This window comes from Motacilla alba, chromosome 15, assembly GCF_015832195.1.
Source record: "Motacilla alba alba isolate MOTALB_02 chromosome 15, Motacilla_alba_V1.0_pri, whole genome shotgun sequence".
NCBI lineage: Eukaryota > Metazoa > Chordata > Aves > Passeriformes > Motacillidae > Motacilla > Motacilla alba.
In genome coordinates, this window is record NC_052030.1 from 11,270,811 (window position 1) to 11,284,096 (window position 13,286).

The window sequence follows — 13,286 nt, forward strand, 5'->3', positions numbered from 1 at the left end:
ACATGGTCAAACTGTGCCTTCCTGTGCTCCTCCTGAGCCCTTCTCCAGGCTGCTGTGACACTGCCACTGGAGCAAGTGAGGTTTTGTCACTCAGGGGGTGATGTCAGCAGTGATCTTCTCATTCCATTCATGATTCTGATCCAAACTTCAGAACTCCCCTTATCAATCCTGCTCTTCCCAACAACTTCTGTAGTTCCCAGTCCCTAACTAATGAGCATTTACTAAATGGAAATGCAGTAAAGAGGATGAAGAAAATATGAGATGCTAATACTAAATAACTAACTTCAGTCTCCCCCTTTTCTTCTCTGGAAAGGCATAAAGATGACAAACTCATTAAATGCAGCCAGTATGATGGTCTTGTGGAACTTGCAACGATCTGTGCACTCTGCAATGATTCCTCCTTGGATTACAATGAAGTAAGTTCATATCCTGGAACAGAGGAGAGTGTGGGAATGAGGATAAGTGTTCTTATCTGTCTGTGTAATACCTTTCAGTGCTAAATCCCCTTCTAGTCAAGGGGGGAGAGTATTTAGGCCCTCTGAAGTATTAATTCTGAGAATTACTTGTTTGTTGAACACTGAGAACTAAATCCAGCAAGTGTAATCTGTAATTTGGAGATCTCCTGATGCTGCTTTCTTGCTTTGCCTCGCTGCCTTATGGTTGCTACGAAGTCTCACAATGTCTTAAATGCTTAATGATAAAATACTGACATCTCTCTCTGCTGCTCTTGAGGGTAAAGGCTTCAAATTCCTACAAATCAAACTCCTCAAAGCTGCTCTTTTAAAATAGCTTTACTTGTTTCATGAGCCACATTCAATCTTGTAAAGCTTTTTTTTTTCCCCTCCCCTGTTGTGACACTTGAGCTTTTGTCTCTGGTAGGTTCCAGGTGAGGTTTAAACTCCTGTGCTTTTGTTTGCTTTGTGTTAACTCAAGGCTAAGGGAGTTTATGAAAAGGTTGGTGAAGCCACAGAGACGGCGCTGACGTGTCTGGTTGAGAAAATGAACGTGTTTGACACAGACCTGAAGGGACTTTCTAGAATCGAACGTGCCAACGCCTGCAACTCGGTGAGTCCTCCTTTACTGCCGTCGCCTGGGGACACAGCTCTCTAGTGTGTATCACCCAAATGAACTTTATGCTTTTTGTTTTAATAAGGTGATAAAACAACTGATGAAGAAAGAATTCACTCTGGAATTCTCCAGAGACAGGAAGTCCATGTCTGTCTATTGTACTCCGAACAAACCGAGCCGCACGTCCATGAGCAAGATGTTTGTTAAGGTCAGTCCCTCACTGGAGAGAGGGAGCTGATGAAATGGCTGCAAAGTATTTTAAATACTTTAAAATTACAGTGCTACTAACTGCAGCTTGGAGTGGGATGAAGGACTTGGTAATTTAAGCAAATGTTGTAATGGAAGGGGATTTATTAAGCTAAATTGCTTCTTTTTTTTGCCTCTGCAGGGTGCTCCTGAAGGTGTGATTGACAGATGTACACACGTCCGTGTTGGAAATGCTAAAATACCTTTGACCTCAGGAATTAAGCAGAAAATAATGTCTGTCATTAGAGAATGGGGAACTGGCAGAGACACTTTGCGTTGTTTGGCTCTGGCAACCCATGACAATCCTCCCAAAAAAGAGGAAATGAATCTGGAGGACTCCTCAAATTTCATTAACTATGAGGTAAGATCAGTAGCACTTTTTCCTGTCCCAGACTGGAGAATGGTGGCTTCTTCTGTTTGATTATATCTCAAGGAAGTTACATCTGAGAATTTTCTCTTTGAGGGAACGCTCAGTCTAAGAAGAGACTTGGTGTTTCAGAAGAAATTGTTGACAGCAGGTAGCTTTTTTTTTTGCTAAAAGCACAAGAAGAAATCAGTTAAACAGTCCAAAAATTGCATTGTCGTTTCAGCTTTTATGGTTTTTCAATTTGGCAATGCTCAACTGCAAGACCTTTTTGGGGATTTTGTGATGGAACAAACCTCTCTGATAGTCAGGTTCACTTCCCTGCCTCTGTGCTGTCAGCTGCAAGGGCTCAGTCCATGATTATCATCTTAGCTGCTCTGTAGTTTTCCAATGAAATCTGTTTCTGGTATTTAGGAGAAAAGTAATAACAGTTGCATGAGTTTTTGGCTTGTGCTCTCTCTGCTTCTGGCACTGATGGTAAAAATGAAAGACCCAATGCTTGCAGGTTGAACTTGCAGGACTGGCAAGTAGAACATCATGTTTTAACTTCAAATTAGTGCATTTGAAGCAAAATTTGGTAAGGCAGGACAAGGAGTGATCCCAAATGTCACGACACAGCTGTAACATGCAGGGAATTCAATTATTTCACTGCTACCAGAGGAGAAATCTGCAGGACCTTGCACTAAAACTCGCTGTATCTTCTTTCAGACCAACCTGACATTTGTGGGCTGCGTGGGAATGCTGGATCCCCCGAGGATTGAGGTAGCTTCATCCATAAAGCTGTGCAGACAGGCTGGCATCAGGGTTATTATGATCACTGGTGACAACAAGGGCACGGCTGTGGCCATTTGCCGCCGCATCGGGATCTTTGTGGAGGATGAGGACGTGTCCACCAAAGCCTTCACGGGCAGGGAGTTTGATGAGCTGTCCCTGGCTGCCCAGAGGGATGCCTGTCACCACGCCCGCTGCTTTGCCCGGGTGGAGCCTTCCCACAAATCCAAAATCGTGGAGTTCCTTCAGTCTTTCGATGAGATCACAGCCATGGTAAGTGATGGTCACTTGGTTAGAAAGGCAAATGATGTTTAAACCCTAATTAGGCATTCTCAGAATAATTCTCCATTCTTGCTTCCACGTTTCCCTGCATTTAATGAGTTTTAAGGATCCAAAACCACACCCAGTGCAAAATTCCCTTCTGGATCTGTATGTGAATGCCCACCTTATTTACTGATTCCTTTCCAACCCTGAATTCTCACTTTAGACTGGTGATGGTGTCAATGATGCCCCTGCACTGAAGAAAGCAGAAATTGGAATTGCCATGGGTTCTGGTACTGCAGTGGCCAAAACTGCTTCTGAAATGGTTTTAGCAGATGACAATTTCTCCACGATTGTGGCTGCTGTGGAAGAAGGACGTGCAATTTATAACAACATGAAACAGTTCATCCGATACCTGATCTCCTCCAATGTTGGGGAAGTTGTTTGGTAGGTTTAAATTTATTTTTTCTTTGAGCTAGAGTAGTGATGATAGAGTCTTCCAGGATTTCTCACTAAAGCCAGAGGAGGGGGTTCTCCAGGCAGTGGATCGCTGTGGAAGTTGCATGTTTCTGGCCTGTCTTTAGGGAAGAATTGTAGCTTGCCACAAAAGTTGCACATGGTGTTATTTAGAATATTCTAGCTCAGTAGGTAATGCTTTCCAGTTATTTCTATGATTGGAATAATTCTCTAGAGAAGGAAAACCAAAACCTTCATCAAACAGTACAAGATGTGGAATTTCAGATAACACAGTCCCAGATGTTTGTTTAACCTCAGGTTCCAGGAACATGTCTGGTGTTCCTCTGGGAGGAGCAGTGGTGACCCAGCACCACAGAATGCATTGCTGGTGACAAAATGTAAATATTGATCTCCTCACAGCCCTGACATCAAAGCAGACCTTTCCCAGGGTGGGATAAAGAGCAGCAATTCTCTTGCCTTGTTTCTTGTCAGCTTTAAGCCATCCTTCATATGGCTCTTGCTGCAGCCCCTATTTCTGTTCTATTTATTCACACAGGCTTGGAGCTGTAAAAGTTACAGGCTCAATAAACTTCTGCAGGGAATAGCAGTAATCTAGGGAAATGAAGGTTAGTTATTTGAGCCAAAATGTGTCTTTTAGAAAGTGGTTTACGAGCCTTTATCCATGTGTATGTGTATATTTAGCTATACAGACAAGTAGAGTGCAGAAAAGCAACCGTAAAGTCAAAAGTCTTCAGTTTTTGAAGTTATCAGAAGAAGACAATGCTTCAAAGCTTACATGCCAGTGGTTAGTCTTTGCTCTTGGATATGTGTTTAGTTTTCTGATTGTGAATATTCAGCTTGTGATCTTCAGTGGGTAAGAGAGAACAGAAGTGCTGCTGCAGGTTTAGGCTTAAACGTTACTGACATGCACAGGAATAAGCTTGTAACTGCCGGGTTTCTTTGTAGTATCTTCTTGACTGCTGCCCTGGGTTTTCCTGAAGCTCTGATTCCTGTTCAGCTGCTGTGGGTGAACCTTGTGACAGATGGTCTGCCTGCCACTGCGCTGGGCTTTAACCCCCCTGACCTCGATATCATGAACAAGCCCCCGCGCAACCCCAAAGAGCCCCTCATCAGCGGCTGGCTCTTCTTCCGGTACCTGGCTATTGGATGTAAGTACTAATGGCTTCTTTTTTCCTTAAGTAAACTAAAACATGAATTACAACCTATTTTTTTTCAGTACTGGAAGTCTTGAGGGAGAAGTTCATGTGTGGCAAGTGAGGTCTTGTCTTGCATACAGTTCAGAGTGCTGAGAAAAGCTCTTTGTTCTCTTGCAGGTTACGTTGGTGCTGCCACAGTGGGTGCTGCTGCTTGGTGGTTTATTGCTGCTGATGGTGGTCCAAAAGTTTCCTTTTACCAGCTGGTATTTGCTCAGTTTATTATCTTTGTGGGGGGAGAGGGGAGGTTCCTGCTGCTTTCATACTTGCAATGGCTTTTCAAACCCGGTAGGTTATGGGAATTTGTATAATTAAACATTTTCAGACTTGTTCCTGTAAAACTTGATCAAGTAGTCTTGATAGGAAAGCTCAGAGCTGGGATACCTGAGCTTCTAGCAATTTGAAGGACAAATTGTTGTCTTGTAAGTGAAAGCCTAAAGAGGATTTTTCTAAAGCAGGCAAAAAGTTTGTAAGCACTGGTTTTGAGCCACAGTAGAAACTTCCCTTCCTATAATACTCACTGCTTTTCTCCTGCTTGCCTATTTTACATTTTAAAAGTTAACAAGCTGTGGCAGTGAGCTGTGTCTGTTCTGTTCCAGAGCCATTTTCTGCAGTGCAAGGAGGACAATCCAGACTTCTACGGGGTGGACTGTGTGGTGTTTGAGTCCCCGTATCCGATGACAATGGCTCTCTCTGTGCTTGTCACCATAGAGATGTGCAATGCTCTCAACAGGTTCGTATCTCCCGACAGGAAAGCCAAGCCCCTGCACGGCTTATCCAAAATCCTGCTTTTTGTGCTATTTGATCCTTGGTGAACAGCTCAGCTAATGAAGAGTGAGTCACATTTCCCTTCTGAGTTCTGGTAGTGCAAACAAACTGACTCTTAGATAACATTTGAGATCTCTTATCATAAGGTGTATTTTTAAGTCTGCCAATTCATTCTGGTATTTCACTAAGCACAAGCAACTGAAATATTTTCCATTATTTTTAATCTAAGCTTAATCAATCAGATTATCCCTACTATGTTGGTATAAAGTGATATCAAGGAGAACTAAAATAAGAATGCTGAAGATATGGAAAATAGTTTTTCCTTCCCTAAGGGAGTGTGGGTTTAGCCAATTAATATTAGATTATAAATGGAAACCACTAAATAGCACAATGTCAAGGGTATTTTTCTTCAAATAGCTTAGAGGTCAGTTAATTTAAAAACAAATAAACTTGAAATACAAGTGCACTGGGGTAGTCCTACATAAAGATACTGCTCTACATCTGCTGCTCTGGATCTCAGCCTGTTCTCCAGCAGAGCCTAAATGCAGATGGAATCAAGGGCCAGCATTAAGAAGGTGAATGTTTGACCCTCTGTCAGTCTTCTGGTGAACTCCAGCAGACGTGGGTGCACTTGAGGCCCTGGCGGACTCAGGTCTCTTAGGCTGCCGTGTCCACACTTCCCTTTCCCTCCCATGGAGAGGATTTTGGGGTCATAGCGAGAAGAACAGACTAGGTCAGGACAGAACACTCGAGACTTTGAAGAACAGCCCTGAGGCTGATGGTGGCTGCTGTGCTAAGCTGACTTCCAGGCCAGTTTGAAGTTGCAGCATCCAAACCGTGTCCTGGGCTGCTTCCTGCCTGGGATCCCTGTGCTGTGCCAGGCTGCTTTGTGGTTCTCAGAGCTTCCTGTTGGTGTCAGAGTCACACATGAGCCATGTTTCTGTTGCAGCCTGTCAGAAAACCAGTCCCTGATGAGGATGCCCCCGTGGGAGAACATCTGGCTGGTGGGGGCCATTTGCCTGTCCATGTCCCTCCACTTCCTCATCCTTTACGTGGAACCACTGCCAGTAAGTGCTCATGCCTTCCCCCACCCCTCAACCTCCAGACAGAGCAAAACCTTGGCTGGGGCTGGAGGGGGAGCTTGGTAACCCCTGGCTTTTCTTTCAGATTATCTTCCAGATCACACCTCTGAACGTGACGCAGTGGCTGATGGTATTGAAAATCTCCCTCCCTGTCATTCTGCTGGATGAAACACTTAAATATGTGGCCCGTAACTACCTGGAACCTGGTAAAGATGATAGTGTGCGGCCTGCCACCAAACCCTGTGCTCTGTCAGCATGCACCGAAGGAGTTTCCTGGCCGTTTGTGTTCATTACTATGCCCCTGGTTATCTGGCTTTACAGCACAGACACTAACTTTAGTGATATGTTCTGGTCTTGACTGACATGGTGACGAGTTTTACATTCAAAGGAGAAAAAAAAAAAAGTTTAACTTAATTTTTTTATTGTTTAGAGCAACTGTCTATTTCTGCTGAATTTTCACATGAACATATTTGCCGGTGATGGAGGTTTCATAATCTAGATTTTGGTTTTTTGCTTTTTCTGACTTCAGTGGGGGCAATATATTCCTCTTTTATACACAGTTAAAGTGTCCATTGACATGTACAGAGAACTAACACTATTTTATGCAAATATTTTTTTGTAGATGAAAAGCATGTACAGTGTTCTGTTCAATAGTCTATTCATCATGTAAAAAAAAAGGAAATTTTTTTTGAGCCAGCGGACACTATCAAACTAAATTGGCAGCAGATTTTAGGGAATGAATGTGTGTTGTCTAAAACTAAAAAAGCATGTAACTGTTTGTCTTCTGCATGATCATCCAAACTTAATTTGTCATAAAGTCAGGTTTTGTTCACAAGCAGAACTTTCTGCACTGGGTAGAGAGTCCTGCTCCCTGGGTCAGGATTTCTTCTCGGTCCCCTCTTCCCTCACTCTCGGTTCTTGACTGTCCTTGTTTACACCACTTTCTGTATGAGGTATGCCTGATCTTGCTCGTGCAGAAAATACCATTCCAGGTGCAGCCTGCTGGGGTTCTTCCATACTCTCCACACACATAGGGTTGTTTTTTTTAAGGATTATTTATTTGTCTATTGTATTTTATTGTAACAGACCTTACTTTGCCAGTGTTGCCCATTATGCAGGGATAGGGAGGGCTACTTCTGTCTCCTTAAATCTAAAGCCTTTTTAACACACACAATCTGTTTCAATTGAAAAGAGGGTTTAAGTTGGGGTTTAATACCTTTTTTACACGTGTCAGACTTCTTTTTTTTTTTCTTATCATTTTTTTCCCCCTTTAAGATCAAAATTTGCAATGAGACCTGAAAAAATAACTTGCACTGCATAGCTAGAAATTGGATTTCCTACACGTAGGGCACTAATGCTCAGTTGTATACATGGAGTTACTCTGCTGGCCTGTTGTTAGCCTGACTTGAAGTAACAAGCTCGTGTGTGTTTTTTGTAAAATCTGTAAATAGCACATGACCAAATTGAACATATTGTATAGAACTATTTTTATTTTAATGTGGCACTAACCACCTTCATTATTACGGTAAATGTTAAAGCATGTTTTCAAATTCAGTCCTGTATCAACAATGTGTAAGTCATTAACAGTCCTAACTGTGGTGTTTTTCTCCAATGCCTTCCAACTTTCATCGACTAAAGTGAGTATTTTTCTTCCATTTCACCCTGCCAGTGGTGACTTGCTGTAAAATAGCATATGCTGTATACATGTTGAAGAATAAATAGTAATTTCCTTCATTCCCATGCTGTGTTTTGTCAAACTCTGCTGTGCTACATTATTATCACCACTTTAGACTCTTGTTTTGTGGTCTGAAGCTCAAATTACTGATTCCAAAGGCAAAGCACTTGCTTTTGGTTTAGTGCATTTTAGGGTCTTGTTTTATAGCACCTGGGAGCCTTAGTGCCCCAAGGTCTTACAGCTTTTGGTCTTAAGTTTGAGATAAAATCAGACAAATCTATAACTTAAGACCCTGACAGCTGTTACCATGAATGTTTAGTGTCCCAAACTCTCTGGTACTCGTGGTCAGGTGCTGGTTTACTCCAAAGCTTTTCCCTGCTCTGAGTCAGGGGCTGCCCCTCAGAGCTGAGCACCCTTCCCTGGTCCCTGCAGTGCTCGAAGGGCAGGTGCTGCTCCTGGCAAAACCAGCTCATTATTTGTTATTTGCCATCTGAGAAGGAAAAGGAACAGTCTCAGCTTAACAGGGCAGTCTTTGAAACCTGCCCTGGGGTCACTGTGTCTGTAGAGCAGCAGGTGCTGTTATCTTGTGCTGGCTCAGCCTGCTTTAGTAACCAAACTCAAACAGCTTTGTGCTCCCTCTTGGAGGGGAAGGATAGTTCCAGGCTGTGTTCTCTTGCTGCCAGCTGGAATCCAGCGAGCACACATAATTCTCTAGGTTTAAGCTCTCGAGTGGAGAGGTGCTCCCTCAGAACACAGAGGCTCTGTCAGGAATTCCACTGCACTGTGATGCTTTGTTTATAGAGACTTTGACTTGAGTTGATGCTGAAGAGGCTCAGAGCAGCTGACCTGATGATGTAGCAGGTGTGCTGCCAAACTGTGAGCATTCAAATCCCCTCAAATGCCCTTTTTTGGTGTGGAGGAGCCAAACTAAGGTTTTGCATTCCACAAAACTGCTGGCCTTCACCGGCCTTTTGCTGTGTCAATAACAAATGAGCAGCGTGAGACTCATCCCTGTTCCTTGAAACAAAAAATAATAGTTCCTGTGATGTAGGATTCCTTGAGATCAAAGTGTGAAGCAGTGTGTTATTTGCTGGAAACAAACGAGCAGCTTAGTTCTGTGTGCTCCCACTGCTGTTGACAGACATTTCCAGGGCAGGAGTGCCACTGAACCCTTGAGCACGGGTTCTGCTGAACCTCAGAGCACCATGTGGTGGCCTTTTTAAAGCCACGTGTCTGGCTGCCACCATGAATATTCTGCTTCTTGTACAATCCTGTTCCTGTCTTTTATGCCAGATAATCCTGCTGTACACCTCCTTTTTCCCCTCTCTTGAGAAGCTGAAGGGGAAAATGACTGTCAGTAAGTAGAATTCAGAATATCCAGAATTCAGCACCTTCTCTGTTGGATCTGTCAGTGTTGAAGATGAATCTTGCTGCTTGTCATGGATTTCCAGAGAGAGCTGAGAGCTCATTTGTGCCACAGTCTCAGAGGCACTTGGGGTAGGGCCTTTCTTGTGTTCCTTGGACTTTGCCTTGAAATCTGGATGAGTGGTGGGCAAATGGAGATGTTGGGTCCATCCCTCCAGGCTCCCGAGCTTACAGGAACAGTCAGGTTTTACACGGTGCTCCTGCAGAGCCCAAGCAATCTTCATCTGCCCTGATTTTCTTCTACTTCCCCCAGTCTTGTCCAAGTCTCCCTGCAGAAATGGAGCCATAGGGCTCCCCAGGATCAGCACTGCAGATCTGGGCTTGGGTGGCAGCTGTGCTGTGCTTTCAGGATTCTCTTCTCCTTGGCTGCTTGGGATTGGCCAAATGTTCAGACCCACCTGAGCTTCCCCCTGGGCACTGAAGCATCCTGGCCTGGAATCACATCCTTGTGATCCTGGAGCTGCAGTGCTGGGTCTGGGCTTCAGCCCTGGCAGCTGAGCAGGAGGAGCTGAGGGCTTTTCTGTCACAGGAAGTACAGAACTGCAGCGCAGAGTTCGTAATTTCTGCAGGAAATGTCTGAACTAAAGTGTTTATCCTTAGTTGTATAGATCCTGTCATCTTTCAGCCTCAGTCTTTTCAGCTGGAGAAGCCAGGAAGCGAGGACTTTTCAGGACACACTCATTTGCCAACATTTCAAAGTCAAAACTCATTTGTTTGGTCCCAAATGTTTCCTCTCCAACCTCCCCAGTGCTGGGGTTGAAGAAGGCAACTCCTGTTGAACCACGTTAGCCCACAAACAGCAGCCCTTGTTCAAGCAGGACCAACTCAGCATTCCCAGGCTTGATCTCCCGCTCCATTCTTACAAAATAATTTCATCTTTTTTGTTTCTCTTTGCTCCCATCTCACCGAGCTTTTTCATCTCTGCTGTTTTCTGGATTCCTTGGTGCCCTCACACGTCACTGCTTATTCTCTACTGTGAGAGGGGTGTGTAAGAGCAGGATCAATCGTGTGATTGATGCTGCCTTATGCTGGGAACACCAGGAAGGAGATTGGCTTGTGCTGGGAACCCCCCGGGGTTTGGAATGAGAGCAGCTCCTCCTGAACCTGTGTTCTGTAGCAAGGAGGATGCTCTGGCAGCTGCAGTCACGCATTGAGTTTTTAGCCAGGAGCTTTTGTCTTTGCAGTGCCTTGGGCTCTCTCTGCTTTCACGTGTGAGCAATCCAAAGTGCTGAGCTACACAACGAGCTGCTCCTTCTTGCTGGCATCCAAGCAATAAAAATAGTTCATACTTGGTTTCCCAAAACGTTACTGCCAATAAACGAGTACAAAAGAGGCTGCAGAAAAACATCTCTACTGGTCTGTCAAAGTGCTCCTAGGGGTGTGGTGGTAGAGAGGCTGCTGGGGAGCTGCCTGGTACGAAACTGAGTTTTGAATCTGCTGCTAGAATGCAGTACAGCAGTGCCAGCCCGAGACACAGCTCGAGCCAGAGCTGATGGTACACAGCCCCCGGGGGCTGCATTTGCTGAGATGGAGGGAGGTAAAACCAACAGAGTCGTCTGTCTCTTGCACCTGTCTTGTTTACTTTTTTGCACTTCTAACCATTAACTGTTTCCCTAATCTCTGCTAATTACATCCTTAATTGCATTAATATGCATTTTCAAATCTTAGCAGGAGAGCCCAAATTTTAGTGTTGAAGCAGTGTTTGGAAGAGCTTCCCTGGAGCTGTAGGGACTCAGAGCAGTCTCTCCAGACACGAGGCTGACCTTATGCTGTGGTAGGGGTGAAGTACAGCAGGAGCTTTAGGACCTTGTACTCTGCCCTTTGCCTACACATTAATCCGTGTAGTTTAATGACTTCTTCAGAGCTTTCTACTGCTTCCCAGAACAAGCTGCCTGACTTGGAAAAGGGACATTGTTAGGTCACTCTGGGGCCAAACCTGCCCTAATGCCTTGACTTAAAAAAACAAGCGTGTAGCATGGAACTTGAAAGTAAAAATTCCAAAGAAGTGAGAATTGTCTGTTGCTACTGTCAGGCAGAGCAAGGCAAAAGCTAATTAAATGTGTCTTAATTGTTTTTCACTGCAGTCTTGAGTAGGAAGTGCTGGCTCTGCTGATAACCAAGGGAGCTGAGCCTTAATCCAGAGGATTCTGAGCTTCAAGAACAAAGTAACCTGAGAGTGTCCCTTCAACGACAGAGCAGCCAGTTACCAAACTTAACATTCTTTCTTCTGTCACTGTTGATCTTAGTCTTGCTTGTATAATGATACTTAGCATTCATCCTTTCATTAACTGATGCCTTTTCTTTCTTTCCTTTTCAGCAATACTGGAGTAATCGCTTCCTAAACAATTTTGCAGAAATGTAAGGTTGTTTTGTTGCGTGCATGTGTTTTTAGCAACACATCTACCAAAACTTCTGCATGTATCGTGTAAAGATTCTTTGCTTTCCCTTAAAAACAAAACTCATTGTGTTCTCTGTGGAAGAAAATGTGTGGTACCATTAGGACTTCATGATACAGATGTACAAACGTGCAATATAGCTTACCAAGTCGGAACTCTCTCCAGAGAAGTTGGGTTTCTGTGCTGCATGGAGAAGAGTTTGGTTATCCTTGAACAAGAATTGCGGAGCTGTCAGCCGATTTCCATACTCCTGTATGTACAATGTCAGTTTATACAATGTACAATAGCAGATAATGCATGCCTTGGGTTGTAGACGGATCTCTCTCTGTATTGTATCATCCCAACATCCTACTCCAACAGCTTCTGTACAATGCTCTCCTATTTATAAACCCATGGAAACGATTTCAGATGAATGTTAAACCGTAAGCCTCCACTTCATACCGTTGGATTTTTTTATCATCTGTGCAAATCGACCTCTTTTGCACTGTAATGTAACTTATTTAAATCTAAGGCAGTAAGACAGATGTTGGTGCAATACAAAATATCGTGATGCATTTATCTAAAAAGCAACGACGACGTAGCCAGTTCCCACAGCTGCATGTGCGACCTTTAGAAGTTGTAAATAAGATCAATTGTCTATTGACATGCTGACAGTAAAGGAGCATCACACCTAGTTTCATTTGTATCAGGTAAATAAATTTATTCTACAAGACGTGCTCGGCGTGTTATTTGATGCACTTTGTTTCCTGCAGGTCCGTGCTTGGGCGCTGCAGCGCGCTCTTATTTTAATGCCAGGATGCCACTTTTAGCACCAACACCATTGCAATCTTTCCTCCTAGAACTATGCAGATGCAGCTGCTCCTCGGCAGTGTTGACCTCCTCGCTGGTGTGATTTCCTCTGTCCAGGGGCTTGTGTGTGTGTTTAAGGGACACTGTCAAGTACTTTGATCACTCAGTTTTTTTAAAATGCTCCATTGTTTGTAAAATCCCTCTGAGAAACGTAAAATAAACAATTCTTTCCCAACTACATCTTAATTTTTTTTTTTGTCCTTTTTTATTTTCTAAATTGCCCCTGCCTGAAGTAGCTCCTGGTCTCTTCCCTTTCTCTAGGCAAGAGGAAGATGAGCCAGATGCGTTTGCTCCAGCACGAGCATCCTGCTGGGAGTGCCTGGCACTTTGGGCTCACTGCCTTCCCCAGACCCGGGGCTCCTCTGCCTCGAGCTCACATGGCTGCTGCTGGGCAAGGCTAACGCGCTCCCAGGGTAAAAGCTGGAATTTCCAAGCGTCCTGTAATGCTCTGCTCCAAAGCCCAGCCACCAGATTTTGTTTGGAGTAAGAGACAGCTTAGGAATGTGTTTTACATTAAATGTAATGCCTCAGCCTGCAGCCCCTGATAGCAGCACCCTGCTGGCAAACAGCGTTATCCAAATGAGGTGACACGTCTGAGACCCTTCAAACGCAGCAGTGTGAGGTTTAAAAATACAGGGGTCGAATTCCATGCTCCAGCAGCTCTATAGGATGGAGGAGGGTGCCTGAACGCATCGGGCTGAGCTGCTGGCA

The 13,286-nt window shown here is 44.2% G+C and overlaps 1 protein-coding gene across 3 annotated transcripts in view; it reads left to right on the top strand.

Moving 5' to 3' along the window:
* ATP2A2 (ATPase sarcoplasmic/endoplasmic reticulum Ca2+ transporting 2) overlaps positions 1-12,755 on the top strand; it is a 43,569-nt gene extending 30,814 nt beyond the window's left edge. Inside the window, exons 10-21 of one of the 3 annotated variants that reach the window (XR_005258785.1) lie at positions 314-416; positions 934-1,065; positions 1,154-1,276; positions 1,457-1,675; positions 2,387-2,722; positions 2,937-3,157; positions 4,133-4,335; positions 4,501-4,586; positions 4,980-5,113; positions 6,098-6,215; positions 6,316-7,867; positions 11,648-12,755. Coding sequence is in view for 2 of the 3 variants with exons in the window: in XM_038152790.1 (XP_038008718.1) it covers positions 314-416; positions 934-1,065; positions 1,154-1,276; positions 1,457-1,675; positions 2,387-2,722; positions 2,937-3,157; positions 4,133-4,335; positions 4,501-4,586; positions 4,980-5,113; positions 6,098-6,215; positions 6,316-6,588 (1,948 nt within the window). In the remaining variant the exon portion in view is untranslated. Of the gene's footprint in view, positions 1-313; positions 417-933; positions 1,066-1,153; positions 1,277-1,456; positions 1,676-2,386; positions 2,723-2,936; positions 3,158-4,132; positions 4,336-4,500; positions 4,587-4,979; positions 5,114-6,097; positions 6,216-6,315; positions 10,689-11,647 lie in introns of those variants that run through there. The other 2 variants (XM_038152792.1, XM_038152790.1) reach the window with 2 other exon arrangements.
* Positions 12,756-13,286: the final 531 nt, after the last annotated feature.